At 46.7% G+C, this 20921-nt stretch overlaps 1 protein-coding gene across 2 annotated transcripts in view; it reads left to right on the forward strand.

Annotated features, from left to right (window-relative positions):
- The window catches only part of SH3KBP1 (SH3-domain kinase binding protein 1), a 445368-nt gene that overhangs the window by 379441 nt on the left and 45006 nt on the right, over window positions 1-20921 (forward strand). For both annotated transcript variants that reach the window (XM_006893795.1, XM_006893796.1), the window contains one exon: window positions 14413-14498. In XM_006893795.1, coding sequence (XP_006893857.1) covers window positions 14413-14498 — 86 coding nt within the window. The remainder of the gene's footprint in view (window positions 1-14412; window positions 14499-20921) is intronic.

Genomic DNA, 20921 nt, shown 5'->3' on the forward strand with positions numbered 1-20921 from the left:
CCAAGAGTCGTGCCCGACTTGACAGCAATCAACAACAGTGGCGATGTCCTCAGGACAACAGGACCTCAATGCCGCCAGAGCTTGTTAGGAATCGACTGCCAAGCCCACCCGCGCATTTCAGGCTCAGGCAGTCATCACTTTTGGCTCATAACCAACCCTCCACTGTGTCCAAGGCTGTCCCTCACTCGGGAGGGGATTGCACATTTTCCTCGGAGCCGCTGGTGGATTCGAACAGCCAAGTGAAGCCTGGCCTTTGGGTTGGCAGCGCAGTTCCCTCTGGGCTGCGCCACCAGAGCCCCCTGGGGGTTTCCCCACTCTGCAGGCTCGGCTCGGGGTGATGCTGCCACTGGTCTACTCGCACCTTATGCGCGCTGCCGCTATAGGCTCTGCCAAGGTTTCAGTGCATCCTCCTCCTCCCCTGGCCGCCTCTCATACCAGTGACTACTCCTGATTTGAGAACCCAGCTGGTGGGACCTTCTCTGGGGGTCTTCCCCCTTCCCCCCTCCTTTACCCCCTATCTAGCCTGGTCCTGCTTCCTATGTGATGTCACTGCAATGCTTCCACCCCTACCCTTTTACCAGAGTGAAAGCAGATCAAGGGCGGATTTTGTCACCCCCACACCTTGTGATGTGGAGCATATGAGAATTGCTCATTTGACACCTTGTTGAGTGCAGTGGTTCATACAGCCAGGAGCTAGGAGTTGCCAGAGTTTGCAGTTCGGTCACTGTGTCTCCCCCTGTCCCTCTAAGCCTCTTGAATATGGATGTCTTACATTCTAGGCAACCTAAATTTCAAAGGAAATCATTTTGATTTCAGATCCAAAATTGGCAAGGGAATGTAAAGTGGTGCAGCCACTGTGGAAAGTAGTTTGGCACATCCTTAGAAAGTTGGGGATAGAAACACTGTTTGACCCAGCAATCCCTCAAGATGTATATTATTAAAAAAAATAATAAGAGCACAGCACAAACACACTCTTGTTTATTGCAGCATTATTTACTGTAGCAAAGAGGTGGGAACCACCCATGTGCTCATTAAGAGAAGAATAGCTAAAGAAACTGCGTTACATTCACCCAGTAGAGTATTACACATCACTCAGAAACAAGAAAAAAGGCTGCGTGCTACAGCACAACATGAGTGAATCTAGAGAAAATTATGCTGAGGATCGTAAGCCAGTCACAAACCCACAGTTACAGTGTAAGACGGCTGTTCTAGAAGCTAGGGAAAGATTTACAGAGAGAGTCTATACTGCAAGGAGAACAGGAATCAGAAGGGAGGGAAAGGAGACTTCATCTCAACTAATACATAGACAACTTGGCTGAAGAGAAAGGCAGCAGAGAAAATAAGAGTTGATTAGTCATTGTAATTAATGAATGACAGTAATCAGTGTAAATCAGTGCTATTAAAAATGTGTGCGAGCCAATAGGATGTGTAAATCTTCACTCAAATAAAAATCCATTGTTTAAAAAAGTGTAATAATAACTTTTGAAAAGAGATACAAATGAAGACAGGGGGAAAAAAACCTAAACTCAGATTAAAGAACTAAAATAGAGATGAGACAAATGCAGTCGGATGAATTAGGAAAGTTCCTCACACATTAAAGCATTGCCGAGACACTTCTCCATAAAGCAAAATGCATCGTTAGTAAAGTTGGCAAACATAAGTTAGAAAAAGAAGAAAATAGAGAATGAATCCTACTGAAGGGAAGCTAAGGTCATTGGCAAAATTCCTACTTAGATCCCGCTATAGTTTGTTATGGGGTCTCTGGGTTGCACCACTGCTAACCTAAAATTGTGGTTGTTGGCTCAGAAGCCCCTCGAGCAATGGCACGGAAGAAAGGCTTGGTGATCTGCTTCTGCACAGATTACAGCCAAGGAAACCCTACAGAGCAGTTCTCCTCTGTAACACATGGGGTGCTTAGGAATCAGCTCCACAACAATAGGCTAAATTCCCTTGTCATAGTTAGTTCTGCCAAGCTGGAAGGTCAAGGGCACAGAGCAGCTCAAAGTCCCCCAGCCCCTCAGCCCAAGTATGCAGCAACTTGTTCTCTCTGTATGTCACTGTCAGAGAGGACCTGTCTGTAGATTAAGCTTGGTGCACTTTGCACGCGTCAGCCAACACTCCACCTTCAGCCATCTTAAAGTGTCTTGAGGCTCCTTGGTAATCCCCAGTGTAAGCAAACAGATCACGTCCCATTGCCAGCTTCACAAGAGTTGTTGTTGTTGCTGTTATGTCCTGTCAAGTTGCTTGAGACTCATAGCGACCCTTTGTACAACAGCCCTAAACCCTGCTCTATTCTCTAACAATCTTATTGTTTCCAACACACCTGTCCCCATTTCCCCATCACTGAATCAATCCATCTCATCCAGGGTCTTCCTTTCTTGTGTTCTCCTTCCACCCTCCCAAGCATGATGCCCCTCTCCAAGGACTGGTCCCTCTTTGCAACATGCCCAAAGTATGTCAGACGAAACCTCAGAATCCTTGCCTCCAAGGAGCAGCCTGATTTCATCCTCTCGAGGTTTGTTCTCTTAGCAGTCCATGATTTATTCAGCACTCTTCTCCAGAACCAGAGCTCAAAGGCATCATTTATCCTCCTACTATCCCTAGTCATTGTGTAGCTCTCTGATGTATAGCAAGTAATCATGAAGACTATGGCCTGAGTCAGGCACACCTTAGTCTCCAGACTGACATCGTTGCTCCTCAGTACTTTGGAGAGAGTTAGGTCCCAGTATAATATTTAGCAATAATCTTCAGAAAAATCCACACTGTGTCATATTCTTGATAAACATAATTGCTACGACAGTGGGCCACAAAAAGAGAAAGGCTTATTGTCTCTTCATTCTTAATGTACCTTGTTTTTTTCCCTTTTGCTAAGCAGTTACATGGAACAAACCATCCACTGGTTTATGGACTTGCTTTGTTCTGCCAAGTTGCTTGAGGCAGAAACGCCTAATGGAAATAACTTTGCATCAGTGCTTTTCAGAGAAAGGTGTGCACCCAAATCACCTGATGGTGACAGACAGACAGACAGACAGACAATGGCACCATCGGACATTAAGTCACTGTCTGTCTTTCTCGTGGTATCAGTTGCGCTGTCTGGGCGAATGCTTCCTCCCACCAGCCAGAAAGCGTGCTTCCATCTGTGGCTTCCAGAAGAGTTCAGTTGCTTTCTGCTTAAACAGGAACTAGCCTCTTTAATAAAAAAGAGGAATGTGTAATTTTAGGAAGAGTGTAGAGTTCTTAGGTACTTTCACTTTAAAAATGTATTGAGAGCCTACTACTGCGTGCAAGGCACTGTTCTGGATTTTAGTAATGGGATGAGGATGGAGGCTTCATTTCATCATTCAGCTCCTTTTTAGTAGTTCTGTCCAGGGAAGAAGCTGTTTGGTAGCATAAGGTCAACAGTTTGAACCCACCTGCTGCTCCACGGAAGAAAGAGGTGGCAGTCTGCTTCTCTAAAGACATAGGCTTGGAAAGCCGAGGGGGCAGTTCTCCTCTGTCCTCTTGGGTCATTATCAATCTGAATTGACTTCTCAGTAGTTGTTTCTGAGGAGTGCCCTCCATGAGCAGTTCTGTGCTCCATCAGAGTGAGTGGAAGCTCGTGTCCAGGCCCTCACAGTTGCAGCCCTTTTGTCAGACATTAATGTAGTTAACTGTTTTTCAAATCTTCACTTTTCTGTAAAGTTAAGATAAAATTTTAGCAGGGAAAAAAAATCCCTTTACTTGTAATTTGTTATGTGTCCTCAAGTCAAAAGTGACTCACAGCTAGTGGATTTGAACTGCAAACCTTTGGATTGTCAATGCAACTCCTTAACCATAGGACCACTAGAGCTGTTTTCAGTAGCGAGTTTGGTTCAAAGCTTGACTACTAATGGGGTATTCTCCTTGACCAGAAGTGGCTCCTTGGCTTTGAGGTGTGTATGCACCTTGGGGAAGCCCTGGTGAGGGTTTTGTAGTGTGCAAAGTACTTCTTTGGGTGTCCTCAGAGTGGCATCTCCCCACTTAGCTCAGAGTTGCACAGAGTTGAGTCTACCCTAGACTTGCTCTCTAACTCTTTAAAGCCCCTGGTTCCTTTGAGAGGCCAGGTTACAGACTTAAAGTTGAATTCTGTGGGTACCATCTGCCTTTGCCTTGGGGATATGCAGGCTGATTGTGTCCCTGCTGGACTCTGGAGGGAGGCCCCGTCCCAGACACACTTGCAGAGTCTGCACCAAGGAGAGGCATTTGGAGGGGAACAGAGTGGGCAGTGGCCCATCACCTTCCACCGTGTCTGCAGCTATAAATAGCAGGGCTTATTTGTGTGCTTCTGAACAAGGACGCAGTGCTTGGGGAGAGCTGCCAGCATTCTGCTTCCTGCTTCTCCTGGCCCCCGCCTCGCGTACACCCCATGTGCAAACGGGAAGCTCGAGACCTGGAAGTGCCTGTGATCCTTGGGCCACCAGTTTGGTGTGAAAGGACTCCACAGGCTTCAGCAGGGGCTGGGGGCCCCCCATTTCTGCATCATGGAAGTAGGGTTCCTTGTGCCCTGTAGCTGATGAGTGAAGGGGGCTAAGGTACTGGCCCCATAGCTCTGACTATTCCAGTTTGAAAGATTCCACTTTTGGGGACAGTCAGAGTCCGGTGCACGTGCTTTTGAGGGACTAGCATTGCATTGGGGGGGGAGGTTTGAGGGTAAAGAAAAATCTCTGGCCATGGGCGTGTGGACGCTCACTCTGATTGGATGGGGAAGCAGGAAGCTGGCATCAGAGTGTTGGTGCTGGCTCTAACCATGGCCTGAGCATTTAACTCCCACCCTCAGAGAGAGACACCCCTCATGTGTCACGTGGGACCTTTGCTAGGAGGTCTCTTCCCAGCTGTAATGGTCAGAACCGGAGCCTAAGAGTTGACCGGAAGGCAGAGCAGTGGACTGTCTCCCATCCCTCGGTCTAGGTCAGGTGGTTGGACCGGGACGGCTGGTGAGCGACAAGGCTCATTGGTTACAGTACAAGGGCTTCAGGAAGGCTGGACAGAGCTACAGAGAAGCAAGGCGTGGGGCTCACTGGCTCCTCGGTGGTGTCCACGTTTACCTTACCGCCTGCCATCCTTGTAACATTGATGTCCTGGAGTGGGATGAGGTGAGGATGAGAGCGCCCCTCTGTGTGCTGCTCGGGACTCCCCTGGGTGTGCTCGAGAGGCCTTTGTGAGTTCCTTTTTTTACCTTTTCGTTGTGATTTCAATCAAAGTTGCTGCTTGTCTTTATGTTTCTTCCTCACTTTCCCGCACCCTGAAAATCTTTAGGCGACTTCAAGCTGAAACATTTGGTTTGTATGATACTATTTTCCTCCTTGAGGTAGGAAGAACTACCCGCGTCCTTATCTGCCTGCAGAGCCCTTTATCCAGTATGAATCTGCGCCTCGCTCTGCCTGCCTCCTCCCTTCTCACCTACAGGTTCGGGTTTCCTTGCTGTTAACTTCTTCCTTCCTTTTTTTTTTTTAATGTTGGCTTCCCAGACGCTTCACCTTTTACAAGCCGCATGTCTTGGCTTAACTGTCCCAACTTGGGCTAAATTGAGCCAGGCCTCTGAGTTCACATCATCAGGGGACGTGCTCCACATCTGCAGTGGTCGCTTCCGAGCACATAGCAGGCTTCTCAGGCATGGGGGAGCAGGCCCCTCTGGGATGGAGAGTGACGCCAGATGATTTACCAGCAGGCAGTGAGCCAGTGACACCAGCTGTCTGGAGTCCACACTGCTCTGTGGCACACACACCAGCCTGGGAGACCAGGGGTCAAGAACCTGTGCTTTGAAGACTCCGTAGGTTCAAGCCCAGATCCTGCCAGTCTAAGAGTTGCGTGCCTCTGCGGAGTGGCCTTGCTAGCCCAAACGCTGTGCCTCTCTGGCAGTTCAGATCCGCCAGTGACTCTGTGGGAGGAGAAATGGGCATCTTCCTCCTGTGCAATTTACAACCTCAGAAACCAAATAGAGTTGGTTCTGAAAATGAGAGAAATATAGGTAAGCAAGTAACTCAGTCTCGCTGGACCTCAGTTTGCTTGTCAAAGTAATGAGAATAAGAGTGCCGTTGCTGGACTTCTCCAGGCCACTGACCCTGAGAGTTTAGTCCACATAGTATCGTTCAGGATGCCATGCCCATGGCAGGGAGCAGAAGGCAACAGGACCAAGAAGCAGAGAGGTCGTGACCCCTTTGGGGCTTCACAAAGCCTCCGCTGACTCTAGGGGGTCTTTGCAGTTAGAATGGCCCCTCAGTTGCGCTGGAATGACAGGAACTATATTCCAGCCTGCCTAGCCTCCTTCCGTCCTGGGATAGAGGCTGCCCCAGAAAGGCTGGAGGGAGCGCTGGTGGCTCAGTGGTAAGGCATTATGCTGCCAGTGCAAAGGTTTGGGTCCACCAGCTGCGCCTCAGGATGGGCACCCCACTTCTGTGCATTTCTTGCCGCTGAAGGGTGAGCTCTGGGTTGGTTCCAACTCGATCGTACACAACAACAACAGGAAGGCTGTGACTGGGCCCCTGCAGGCGCTGACAGCTGACCTCAACCCTCCAGCAGCTAGCCAGCAGACCCTTCCCTGAGGGGAACCCAGGAGTCTAGCTCAGTGGCGTCCATACATAGTAGACATCTCACGGGGTTGTGAGGTTTTAACAGCCCGTGTGTGCAAGGGCCATATCCGAGTGCCTAGCTCGCGGTAAACATTCAGCAAGTGTAGCAGCTGCTGGGATTTCTGTGGAATTGCAGGCTCTGCTTATACCTGCTGGGTAGGCAGACCCCAAGCTAGCCAGTTCCTACACTGGACTTTAGGTTCCTTATCTGGTGGTTTAGTGGTAAGGAGCTGCACTGCCAGCTCAAAGGCACCCGGTTCAAATCCACCATCTGCTCCATGGGAGAAATATGGGAAATCTCAATCAATGCGACTTACAGCCTCTGAAAACTTAGCAGAGGGGAAGCTATGAATCGATTCAGATTCGACAGAACACACCAACATCATCCAGTAAAGAGCTCTGGTGCTATAGTCTGGAAGGAGTTATGCCGCTAATCTACAGGTGGCTCCTCTTTGATGGTTTGAATCTCCCAGCTACACCATGGGAGTAAAATGGAGAGTCTCTTCTCATGTGATTTACAGCCTCTCAAACTCAGTGGAGGGTCAGCTATGAATCAATTCGAACTTGGCAGTAATGAGATCCAGTAAAGCCAAGACTGCTAGCTTTCTCTCCGAGTCATTTTTTGATACAATGTCCATGACTGAAAGTGCTAAGAAAAACAGAAGAAAATCACATTCTTTTGATTTGCAAACCAGAGTGAACAAGTACAACCTTCTTGTATTTTCGGTTCTGTGGTGCGATGCCTGCCTTCCACTTTGATTTAACAGCTGTGGACATAGACATTCACCAGGCCAAAACACTCGCGGAAAGTAGGACATTGCAAAGGGGTGGCTTTTCTCTCTTTCTTTAAATCCAAAACCATCCTTTTTTGCCAAAGACGGTGCCTTGGCACTGGGCATACTGTGGGAGAGCAGAGGCCACTCCACACCTGGTCTCCACAGGGTGGGAGTCGTGCGACACATGTGCTTTAGCAAACTTCTGAAATCCTCATCGTTTTCAAAACTGAAGTTCATTACCATTGTTGTACAAGGCTATAAATACAGTGAAAGGCATTTGCTAATAGACATTGTAAAACTCTTACACACCCACGGTCTGAACACTGTCAAAACACCAGCTGCAGCTTCCTTGCTCAGAAGGACTGGAACCTTTTGAAGTTACACCTACTGTATTTTCAAAATAGGCTCGCTCTGGCCCAGCATAGATCACTTCAGCTTAAAGCCAATGACTGTTGGCACGAGGCCATGGGGCTCAGCTCGGGAGCTGGGGGTATCCCGGTCACCTTCCTGATTTAGAACCTGGGAAGCATTGCTCTGTGATTGCTAGTTCTTCTTTCTCTGGGATGATCCCTCATAGCTGAAGTTATCAGGCCACCTGGACAGGGTCTGCAGGCCGATCTCAGATTCAGACACTCGCTTCCCAGAGCCAGAAGCTCGTCCTGGGACAAGGGCTCCCTCTTGTTGCTGTTGTCGATTGCCTTTCAGTCGAGCTCGACACATTGTCACTTCAGATGTCATGCAAGGGGCAGCCACCCTGGCCAACTTGGTGTGTGACTGGCTTTTTCTTTAGTATAATGCCTTGAGCAGTGTCCTCCAATTGCAGGTAAGCACAGCCAGTTGATTCTGGCTCATAGGACAGAGAAGAACTGTCCCACAGGGTTTTTAAGACTGTAAGCAAACTGTCACATAGTTCTTTCTCCCAAGGAGCAGTTGGTAAGTTCAAACTGCTAACCTTTATGTTCGCAGCCTAGCACTTCAGCCAGTGTACCACCAGGATGCCTATTTCTAGCTCAAATACTCAAACACACTGTCAAGTGGACCCTGACTCAGAACGACCCTCCAGTTGGCTCCTGAGGCCCTAATTTGTGATGGGAGGGGACCGCCCCTCTTTCTCCCTCAGAGCTGGTGGTGGATTCAAACCAGGAGAGATGTGAGCCTTTGGGTTCACAGATGTGCTGTGAACACGCTGCCAGAACTCCTTAATTGAAGTTAGAGCTTCCAGTATCTATGAGAAATGTTTCCTATTTTGTCTCATTTGCATGATATTCTTTATAATTTTCTTTTAACCATTGTAAAGGTGAAATGCTCTCATAGCAACAGATTTTCCATTGATAGAGGTCATCAAATGTCTTAGTATTTCTCAAGCAAGGATGGCATTTGAGACCCGCACAGATTGTTTTTCATTTAAATGGTTTCATTGAAATGGCTTTCTGTTTGCACGTTACTCAAGTTTTACAGATAACTTTTAAAGAATAAAGGTTAGGAATAAGATCAAGAATGTAACTTATCCACAAATTATTCCTAAGGCAAAGAAGGCCCCTCCCGCTCACAATGTTTGCCCACTCAGTTCATTAAGATAAGTTAAATACTTGCATGTCTGGAACATTGTTCTAGGCAGGGAAAAATCACAACCTACATTCTGAAGATTAAGCAGAGCAGAAGCAGATACTAAGTACACATAATATTACATGCAAATATTCTTCTTGTTGCAAGAAACAGTAGCTCTTCCTAGTATATCAAGTGGTGTGTGGTTATCTGCCTCACCATGTATTGTGGCTGTAACCTGATACTGTCCCATAACATTCTAACACAAACATTCATCCTTGCTATAAATCATTTATGAATATCATTTCAACAGCTATGTAAAAGCCTGTCAAACATCACAATCTATTCAGCTGTTCCCCTATGTAGAAAACAAATTCTAGTTCAGTTCTGTTGGGTTTGGGTTTGGGTTTTGATTTGTTGGGGTGTGTTTTATTTTTTTTTTATAAATAACACTGTGGTAAACCTACTAGCATAATAGATTCTCAGAACTAGTTTCTACCCTGAACCATTTCAAGAGAGGCTATAATGTTCAAAGATGCATGTGGAAAAAATGCATGTGAAAGAATAAAATAGTTCCAGTGACAATAGAGAGGAAATAAGATTTAGCAAAGTTGTACTGCGCTGGAGTCCTGTCCCCTTCCTGAGGGCAGGCCCGCAGTGTCTCACGACAGGGCCCACATTTGACTGGAAGCTTCCAGCTGTCTGGAAGGAAAATGGCAGAAGGAAGACTCAGAGGGACCCACACATGCTAGCAGAGCTCAGGCTCAGGAGTGTTCAGGTTCTGAGATAGAAGCCAGCCAGTTGTCTTTGCGTTTATTCCAGCCCACGTCGACCCCATGTGTGGGACAGCTGTGCTCCATTGGGTTTTTCAGTGGCTGGTTTTCTGGAAGAAAAACCCAAAGGCCCTTCGAGTTGGATTCAAACAACCAACCTTTCAGATAACAGTTGAGCTTGAGGAAAGCTCCTCTTCTTCACCAACAACCCCTCAGCTTTCCTCCCTGGCTGCCCACAAAGATGTCACTTTAAGCCACCCTTCCTCTCATGCCCACTGGGCTTATGTGGCTTGTGTCTGTGTTAGTGCCTCTGTTTCCAGGCAGAACGAGTGAGTGTGTGCTCAGGGCTAGGTCATTAAAAGGCTTCACAAGGGACAGGATTACCTGGCTGCAAGGCTTTATCTACCTGCAGGACAGCATCACCATCATGCATGCTTCCTAGCTATCCAGTCACAATATTAAGGGCCTTCAAGAATGCCTTTCATTACACTCAGGGAAAGAAATATTTTTGAAAATACTGCTCCCCTACTAAGAAAACGGCATTTCTAAAACATTTCCATTGTTGTTGTTAGGTGCCATCGAGTCATCTGCGACGCATAGCAACCCTATGCACAACAGCCCTAAACCCTGCCAATCTCACCATCTCTGATACACCTACCCCTATTAACCCAGTCACTGACTCAATCCATCTTATTGAGAGTCTTCCTCTCCTGTGCTGTCCCGCCACCCTCCCAAGCATGGCGTCCCTCTCCAAGGACTGGTACCTCCTTGCAACATGACCAAAGTATGTCAGACAAAGCTTCAGAATCCTTGCCTCCAAGAATCAGCCTGGCTTCACCCTCTTCAGGACAAACCTGTTTGTTTTCTTAGCAGTCCATGGTATATTCAATACTCTTCTCCAACACTACAGCTCAAAGGCATTAATTTTCTTTCTATCATCCCTAGTCATTGTCCAGCACTCTGATGCATAGCAAGTAATTACAAAGACCATGGCATGTATCCGGCACACCTTAGTCTCCATACTGACATTGTTGCACCTCAGTACTTTAGAGAGGTCTCTAACTTCAGACTTTCCCATTGCAATACGCCTTTTAATTTCCTGGCTGCTGGTGCCAAGTGTTGACTGTGTAGCCAAGCAAACCAAAACTCTGAACAATCTCAATCTCTTCACCATCCATTGTGATGCTGCCAGTCAGCCCAGTGGTGAGAATCTTTGTTTTCTTGATATTGAGCCTTAAACCATACTAAAGACCCTAACCTTGCATAGCAAGTGCTTCAGAACCTCCTCAGTTTCAGCAAGCAGGGTTGTGTCATCTGCATAACATAGATTGTTGATGATCCTTCCTCCAATCCTGATGTCACATTTCTCCTCATAGAGCCCAGCCTCCTAGATGATCTGTTCTGCATAAAGATTGAAAAGGAATGGCGACTAGACACATCCCTGGTGTACGCCCTTCCCAAATTTGAACTATGCAGTGTTTCCCTGCTCTGTTCTAATGACTGCCTCCTGGTCCAAGTATAGGTTTCACATTAGCACAAACATGTGTTCTGGGATTCCTATTCTTCTCAGAGTCAACCACAGTTTGTTATGATCCACACAGTCAAATGCCTTTGCGTTATCAATGAAACAAAGATATTCTTTTGGTACTCTTTGCTTTCAGCCAAGATCCATCTAACATTAGCTACAATATCCTAGTACCACAACCCCGTCTAAACCCAGCCTGCACTTCTGGTAGTTCTCTGTTGTTCCAGTCATTTTTGGTTAATCTTCAGCAAAATCTCACCTGCGTGTGATATTAATGATATTGTTCGATAATTTCCAAAGTCTGTTGGATCACCTTTTTTTGGAATGGGAACAAATATAGATTTCTTCCAGTCAGTTGGCCAAGTGGTTGTTCTCCAGATTTCTTGGTACAACTTGGTGAGCACATCTAGAGCAACATCTCTTAGTTGAAATATGTCAGTTGGTATACCATCTATTCCAGGTGCCTTATTCTTAGCCAATTCTTTCAAAGCAGTCTGAACTTATTCCTTAATCACCAAAGATAGCCTCTTGCTCATATGTTGTTTTCATGAAATTTTTCTGTGTCTGCCAATTCCTTTTGGTATAATGACTGTATACTCTTTCCATCTTCTTTTAATACTTACAGGATCACTCAATATTCTGCAGCTTGAGGCTTAAATTTCCTCTTCAGTTCCTCGAGCTTAAGAAATGCTGAGCGAGTTCGACCTCTTTGATTTTCTGACTCCAACTCTTTGCACATTTCATTATAATACTTGACTTTGTCTTGTCACACAGCCTCTTGAAATCTCCTGTTCAGCTCCTTAATTGGAAAGATCTTTCATCTGCATTGTTCTGTAAAATGCTTGTCTGTCAGATACTTTTCTAATTCTGAGCATTCACATTAAGACAGACTAGGAAGGATTGGCCATCCACTTCCAAAATAGCAGGCTTTTGAAAACCCTACGTACAATAGAACACACTTAGACTAGCAGATAGAGCAACAGATGTGTAACATTTCATTTAGATGACATTAAAACTGTTGGATGATGAGGCCCTGACAAGAAAATGTTTTGAAATGCTTTTTCTAAAATCGGCTCTCATTGACTTGGGATCCATCTGAAGAAGTGACCCCTGTAAGACGTAGGACACTCAGCCCGGGGCCACCCAGCCCCTGGCCCCCCTTCACTGGGGAGGAAGCAAGAGATAACTGTGAAATGCAAGCTGTCAAGCTGGCCACAGACCACAGGTCACCAGGAGGTGACCCCTTTCACAGTGGAACAAAACACTGCCCACTCCAGTGCCAGCCAGTTGCAGTTAGGATCCCAGTGATGCATACATCTTCGTCAGCTGATGTTGGAAAGGCCGTCAGTCCAGCCCTCCAGGTTTATCTTAGCCTGAAAGCTCCTGTTTGTGTGCCATTGTAGCAGCCCACTGGCCAATGAGGAGGTGATGGCTTTGCGAGCAGGGCCCCAGCTGGGAATCAGATCTGGCTGGCTGGCTTGGAAGGGCAGAATTCTGCCGCAGAACCTCCATTGCCCCCTCTAGTCCATGGTGTACCTGAATTTCCCTTTCTACCTAGTTCTAAAAACTCAGCAAATCTTAATTAAGGCACGTGCGCACACACGCAAGTAGGTCTTACACTGGGCTTTCTCTCAGTGGAGGCCAGTCCATTCAGCCCGACGAGGTTCCCCTCTGCTTGCAGGTACAACTCACTGTGCTTTGGGACTTGTGGGTGACTTACCTCCTTCTGGTCCCTGTCCACCATCACAAGCATGTCCTGCTGACTGTCATGTGTGCCATGCTGAGTGTCCCTGCCACCACTCTTGCTTGAGTGTGAAACCCAGATGCCAGCCTCCTTTACTTACCAGTTTCTAGGTCTTCAGTTTCAGGATTCCCCCTGCCTCCCTCACCTGCAGGACACACCGAGGCGCCCAGCCTAGTGCACTCATTTCTACACAGCTGGACCTTTGACAACCTTGCCAGCCTTCTCCTCTCATGCCCTGGTTATACTAGGGATTCTCACTTACATTTGGTTTCCCCGTGTCACCATGCCTCTCAATGACATTTTTCCTCTAATTCCCAACTTTATGCACCCTCTTCTGTGTACCTGCGTCCAGCCTGCCTTCCCAGCAAGTTCTGCCACGCTGTGCTCACATGCAACCTGTGCTGGAGGGACCTGCAGCGCCTGTCTGTCTTTCTGTCTGTCTCTCCTTCTCTTCCCCTCGTCTCTCCCTTCCCCCCCCCCCCCCCTTCCCCCCCCCCCCGCCATTTTAAACTATGAGTAGTTCCAGAGTAGGTAGCATCTGACATGGCCGTCTCTAGACCCCCAGGAGAATCCGCATTTGGCAAATGCTTGTTGAATAAATTATCCATTGTGCACCACTCAGGCCTGATAACCAGCAGAAGCTGGGAGAAGGGCTATTTCTATAACTTTATGAGGAACAACTGTTCGACTTAACACTCTCATTTTCATGAGCCATGTTTCTTTTCCATTACGGCCCTTGATCATTTCATTCCAGGCTCATCCACCCCTAAAGCCACCAGGGCTGCCTCAGAGGGACAGAAAAGAGCCAGGCTTCCCTCATCATCTCGATAACCTGGCCCTAGCCCAGAGGGCAGTTCTCAGCGTAGATACAGAGGGAAGTAACTCAGGTCCTGATGGGCGTGGGGACATCCACCCAGGAGCCGGCTAATTTTATAGGCCGCTGCCTCATGCCAGCTTGCGGGCTGCCAGATCTCAATTCGACACCTTGTGCCTATCAACAGCCTGGCCCAGGCCTCAGCCTCGTTCGGAAAACCTTTTTCTCAAGGTTAAGAGTGGCCGACCTTTGACGAACGGCATGGGCCAAATCCCCCATCCCTTAAAAGGAAAGCCCTCAGTTGTCGATTGCCAGTTCTTATTTGGTGCTGAGACAGGATCACACCCTGCGCTGTGCGCTGTGTACCAGCAGGGGGGTTTGTAGCTGAAGGTGCGGTGGGGAACAGCTGTTACTAAAATAGCCAACTTTCAAAGTGTGGGCTGGGGAGGGAGCCTCCGGGGCTTTGGCCGGGCTGCACGGGGCCCATGTGATTAGACAACTTGTTGGCTCTCACCTGCTCCCTCGCAGGCAGCGGTGCCACCGCCCCACACACCACACTCTTCTTGATATGCATGCCACCAGAGAGCGGACAGAATGACCAGGACATATGCCAATGATTAAACGCCTGGACTTGTTCTTTTAATATAGGGGTGACGGTGCAAAGATCGACTTGGTTGGCAGTGCTGTCTCCGGCTTGCTGGACAAGGATCTCTCGGACCGCAGCAATGACATCGGTGAGTGGCGGGGAGCGCTGGGCTGCTCTGGCAGCTCTGAGCACCAGTGGGCCGGCTTGGCCCTTCCACAGCACATAATGCGACCCTCCAGATGCCAAACTGGTGCCTGCAGATGGTTGTTTGCTCTGCACTTTTGTAAAGAAGGGATGTTGAAGGCACTTTCCACATTAAAACAAAATGCCTGGCATTTTATTCTTCCTGGCCTTTGCAAAGTGCCAGTGAAAAGGAACGAGTAACCCTTTTTGTGAGTGTGGACACTCGCACTAATGTTCATGTTTTCCAGTGGTTTATGTGTTCAAGCGCAAAGGCTGAATGTCAGAGTTCATTGAAGATAGATCACTGTGTGTTCTCGATTCGTGTTTAAACTGAGCATCGGGTAATTACTGTTTCATTAAGAAAATTCACGCCAGTTCCCAAGGTCACACCACCCCCTGTGATAAACAGGATGGAGCAGAAGTCTCTGTGGGTGAACAGCCCCAGGTTCTTGTGGTGAGGACCTTGTGCATGTTGGGTGAGGATGCAAGTGCTGCGTGCGTGCGTGCTGCGTGTGTGCTGCGTGCATGCGTGCTGCGTGCGTGCGTGCGTGCTTGCCGGCGGGTAGGCGTGCGTGCTGGACTCGGACCTGACATGCTTGTTGGGTGGCATCTCCTTTCGTGAGTACAGGTTCCACTTTTAAATTTTTGATCTGTACATCTTTCGTTTGTTCCTGTCATGGTCTTGAGTTAGTATCTCATGTTTTATATAATCCAGAGAGCAACATTTTGAAGTCTGCCTTTTCTTTCCACTAAGCTGTATCTTTAAATAATTGTAGATTTACTTGCAAATTCAGACATATTACCCGATTTCCCCCAAGGATAAAATTTTGTAAAGTTCTAATACACTGTAACAATCAGGATGTTTATTGACAGTGATATAACAGACTCTGTTCCAATCTTACTCTTCCCAGTCCTTCTAGTACATGAGAGTGGGCGTAGTTCCGTAGTTTTACAGTGCGGTCGTGTGTCTGCCACCACATTCAGGGTACAGAACATAGCCAGCTCCACCAGGACAAGTTGCTCTTTTGTAACCGTCCCCACCCCAATCCTCCTCTCCCATCCTAATCTCTGGCCACCACTGTCAAGGATTGACCTGACATGGAAGATTCCAGCACTGATCTGCATTGGTCATTCAATTCTGAAACAGGTGCTGCACATTTTCAGGCCTGTAGAGAGGGACTGACAGGAAGGACCTCTCTTTGCCTGGCATCACTCTTCTGTTTCAGTGGCATGTTCTTCTGAACCTGCTCATCATGTTGCCCCTTTGCAACTGCCTATATCAGGTCTGATCTTGCAACAGCTTTGGGGCAGGATATACAGTTGCAACTGTAAATACCAAAAGTCACTACCCTATTTCCAGAAACAGTTTGACATCCTCTTTCAGCCTTTGAGAAGGCCGTCAGAAAGTGTCACCCAGAGCTTCTGGCTGCTTAACTGACGCAGTCACAACCGGCACGCTGGCCTGCTGTGGCTTGTGACCCAGCAAAAGGCAGGGGAGAGCAGAGTTTGAGCTGGCTGCAGATAAAGAAGGAATCATCAGATTGTTTGTGTGGCAGAGGTTTGGCTAAATGTATTTTTAGCACAGTTAAGAAGAACCACCAGAATCAGGCTGGTTGAGTTCTGGTTCTCTTAACCGTGGTGTAGCATTTGGGTCCTGTTGTGAGCCACAGTGGCCAATGAAGTTGACGTGGGTGTCTCCAAGAAGAGAGTTTCTTCCACCTCCAGAATACACAGGGCACTATGTCCTGCATGTAAAGAAAGTTGATCTTTGACCCTTAGTTTCTTTGGGTTGGATGATAACTCTGATGGTGGCCTAGTGGTAAGAAACTCTCTGCAATGTCAGAGGTACGCGGTTCAAACCCCTCAGCTGCTCTGTGGGAAAAGGATGGGCAGTTGACTCCCATGCAATTTCCTACCATTGAAAACCTACTGGAAGGCCAGCTGCAGGTTGATTCTGACTCAGTGGCACACAACAACAACAACATGGCATAGCCAACATATGAGTCACTTGTTTTTTCAATTCACAAAGCTATTTTTGGACACTGAGAATTTTAGTTTGTAAGAGTTTGATTATGTAAATTAAGTACAGGTTGTGTGCACATCCAAAATCCCAGAGAAACGATGCAGAAGTTTGGCTCTTCTTGGCCATTAAATACTGGCGTGAACAACACGCATCCAGAAACTCTTTGAACTTTGATAAATGTCGATAGTTGTAGAGGGGCTTCAGGCCTTTTGTTCATAGGGTCACTATGAGTTGTGCTTGACTCGAAGGCAATCAACTACAACAGCAACAACTACTTTGTGCAAAGGGCCTCACAACCAAACCTTGCCTTCCAGGGACCTTTGGCTCGTTTGGGCCCCTAAGGTGACAAATGAAAAATGAGGTAACACTGAAGGCCTTTGCAGATGACAGATGAGTTGGTGTGGGTACTTCAGGACAAAGCGCTGATCGTGGGCCTGGATGACACCATATCAGCTGGGAAGCCTCCACTGACTGATGGCTGGGGGCTGCACCTGTGGGGCGTTGGCCAGGGTCTTTTGTCTGGAAGATGGGAATTCTACCCCTGCCCCATGACTAATGAGTAGCAGGGGGAAAGGCCGCTTAGAGGTGGGGATGCTTCTTGGGGGCCAGGATGTCAGGGATCCTATCATGAAGGGGACAGATTTCTCTTAAAGGTGAATTTGCCCAGGCGGGGGGCGGGGGTGATGGCAGGCAGGCGTGCTGCAAAGCGTTACAAAGCTCACCTGTCTGACTGCAGTACTGTGTACTGGGGTGGACCAGGAGTCGATCTGGAAGCATAAGTGGGAACTGAGTTTGAAGTATGTAAAGTTCTCATTTATTTTGTAGGCAGTGAGACCTATTGATAATTGGCACTGATGTGATCCCATCTGGAAATTCAAATAGTAACTGATGGAACTTTGTGGAGCTGATCAGATAAGAAGGGTGGGTGTCAAGAATTGAGGTTATTTGGTGGTTTTAACCAAAAATAGTAAGCACGTCAAATCTGTGGTGTTGGAGAAGAACACTAAATATTCTGTGGACAGGCAAAAATCCCCAAAGATGTCTTAGAAAAGGTCCAGCAAAAGAGTTCTTTGAAGGCAAGGATGGTGAAGCTTCATCTCATATACTTAGGGAATGTTGCTGGGAGAGGCTATCATGCTTGGAAAGTGAAGGGTCAGCAAAAGAGAGGAAGACCCTCAACCAGGTGGATTGACAGAGTGACTGCAGTGATGGGTTTGAGTGTGTCAGAGAGTGTGAGAGTGGCACAGGATAGGACAGGGCTCAGATCTGTTGTTCATAGGGTTCCTGTGAGTCCTAGTCAACCCACTGGCACCTAAGAATAACAATTTACGCAGACTCAGTAAAACATCACTTCTACCTGCTTCCTCACATTGTCTTCCAGAAACATATAGAATCACGGTGATGGGCTGTAAATACATACAACTGCTTTATTTATTATTATTATTATTATTATTATCATTATTATTGTGTGGGTGAACCAACTCATAGCTGACCCTCCATTGGGCTTTTCAGGGGCTCTATGTCACTTGGGAAGAGAATGCTCATCTCTGGTGGCTTTGTAGGTAAGGCCTTGTGCTGATAACTAAAGGCGGGGAGGTGAAATCCTAAAATCCCCCAGCTGCTCCTGCGGAGGAAGATGGCAGCCTCCTCCTGTGCACATCACAGCCTCTGAAAACTCACTGGAGGGTCATCATGGAGCACTTTGAGAACTGTTTAGTAATGTTGTTTGTGTGGACGTGAGAGTCAGATCAGGAAAGCAAGTTCCCACTGTGAGAGAAGAGACAGAAACCCTGGACATAGTCCACATTTTAAGGGAAAAGGGGGATCTTAGACAGTCACAGAGGTCAGCAGAGGACAGGTTACTCAGCAAAATGTTCCCTGCAGGCACGCAGGCCCAGGTGAACAGGGAAGGCGCCCTTCTCAACAATGTTAGTTCATTGCTTTTAATCACGGAGGAAATTATTTGTACCAGGGAATCTTTTGTGTGAGTGATTCAGACAATTGATGCTGTCCATATGTGGACTGTGGTGAATGGCACACTACCACCGTGAAAGCCTTAGAAGCCATCATTAGCTATAAATAAGTCTCTGTTTCCTCTTCATCAAGCTATAGTTTAAAATTATTATCGTATGAAATTACAGAACATGGAGTTTTTAGATCGAATGTGGGCAGCTACCAGCATCTGTCAGCCAGCAATTAGTGAGAATGGAATCAATTAGTCCAAAATGAAGTTGTTGATGTCAGTCTGAGATACCAGACTCCATAGCCATGTCTCACGTGACGTAATAGAAAACGTGGAAGAGCTCCAGTGCAGGACTGCACATGAATAGAAAATGAAATTGTCCTTTCATTTTCAAATGAAAAAGTTTGTTCTTTCTGACGCAAAAACCTGTGTTCTGATTGAATGGAAGATTACAGGCCGTGAAGTGAGATATCATAGCATTTGCTTTCACTAGTTGCCACCGAGTGGCAGGGTTTTTGTTACTCTTAGTCAAGTCCTTCATTCCTCTACCAAGAAAGCACACGACAACTACCCGTCTCCTTACTGGAAGCCGACATTGAGCTAAACTGTTTCCTGCGCACCACCTGACCTACAGAATGTTCCTCCTCATGTGCTTAGAGAACTTGGCTTTTATCGGGGTGTTTTTTGTTGTCCAGTTTGGATCTCATCCAAACTCTTCCCAATCACAGCTCTTTTTGCAGCAAGCATCATGTCAGCTTGGTGGGGATACCCAACACAGTTTTCTGTCAGCGTGAACAAGCTGGACCATTTTCCTTGCGATGCGTGTACTTTACAAGATGGGCAGTGGATTGGGGAGTGTTGCTCAGCACAGAGCAGGTTGGGAAGAGATAAAGGCTAACTTCAGCTCATCAGGAGATGCCATTTGTGCCTCCAGCCCTGTAGTTCCTTAGGACCTGTAGGCAAAGAAGCACTCGCTTGTGCCTGTGCCGTCAGCAACCTCACAGCTGACCCTACCCTGGGTTCTTGGAGGTTGCAAATGGCTCAGGAGGAGATTGCCGTAGGAATGCTATTAAAAGCCAGTTGACTGGAGCTGATAGACATGTTCTACAGTGGAACTGCAGTAGTGCTGTACAATTCAGTAAATGTCCTAAAAGTCACTTAGTTGTACAGTTAGAATGAATTAATTGTTGTGGTATAGAGATTATACCTCAATGAGACTGTTAAAAAAGAGGGGGAACATTTTCACAGTTTATGCAGACCCTCTAAACCTCAACTTCTTATCTATTATAATAACAGTTCTGCATACTTCCTCACATTGTCTTCCAGAAGTATGTGGTGACTATAAGAAGATGTAATTTCTTACTCCTAATTTTGTTGTTTGCATAGAGGTGATAGTTTGGGAAAATAAGTGGGAAGAAAATAAGAACCTAAGGCTGAAGATGAAGCTCTGGGCAAAATCCACATTCTAAAGGGAAATTGTTTTCCTAAAGCCTTTCACAAGTTTGCCTACTGATCACTTTGAAGTCTCAATATTAAAAATTGTACACTCATTCCAAACTCATTACCATCAAATCAGGACCAACTCATCGCTGACCCTCCAGCAGGAATTCGGAGGCTGTAAATCTCACATGTGGAGGTTGCCCATCATCCTCCCTTGACGCAACTAGTCAATTCTAATCTCTGGCCTTTGGGTTGACAGCACAACTCCCCCCTCACTAGGCCCCACAGAGTTCTGGTTTGGATAAATGTATACATCTCACTTGTAAAGGGAGCTCTGGTGGCCTAGTAGTAAGGAGTTGTGCTGCCACTCCTGAGGTAGGCGGTTCAAATCCACTAGCTGTTCTGAGGGAGAAAGAGGGATAGTCTCCTGTGTGGTTTAAGCCTCTAAAAACCACTGGAGTGTCATCTGTTTATCAGTTCTGATTCAACAGCACATAGCAACAACCATTTGTTTTGTCCCCACTTTATTAATGAATTCTTTGCAGTAATAACAATTATATATGCATTTTTTTCGTTTTATGTAAACCAGTCTTTTACAATGAGAATTATGTTTTAGATATATTAAGAAAACTCTCTGAAAGCTTGTAGAAGAATCACTTCATAATTCAAATGTGTCCTCCTGAGTTTCAGTAAGTGTATTGTTTTATACCGTTTTCTTAAGTTCAGACACACTTGGATACTGATTACAATTATGGTGTTAGAATGATCACAATATGTTTGGAAGGCTTAGAAATTATTTCTAAGCATATTTGGGCGTAGGCGACACCTTTCCAATCTCCGATTCCTCTTTAAGGTGCAATTTGTGGATAGTAACTTCTGAGAAAGATTTCTATGCTGCTTATTTCCCAGGGTCAGAATTATTCTTTCAGGACAGTGAAGAAGATATACTCCTGTTATTAGTA

Source organism: Elephantulus edwardii, unplaced genomic scaffold, assembly GCF_000299155.1.
Source record: "Elephantulus edwardii isolate Elephantulus edwardi_28Jun2011 unplaced genomic scaffold, EleEdw1.0 scaffold00131, whole genome shotgun sequence".
NCBI lineage: Eukaryota > Metazoa > Chordata > Mammalia > Macroscelidea > Macroscelididae > Elephantulus > Elephantulus edwardii.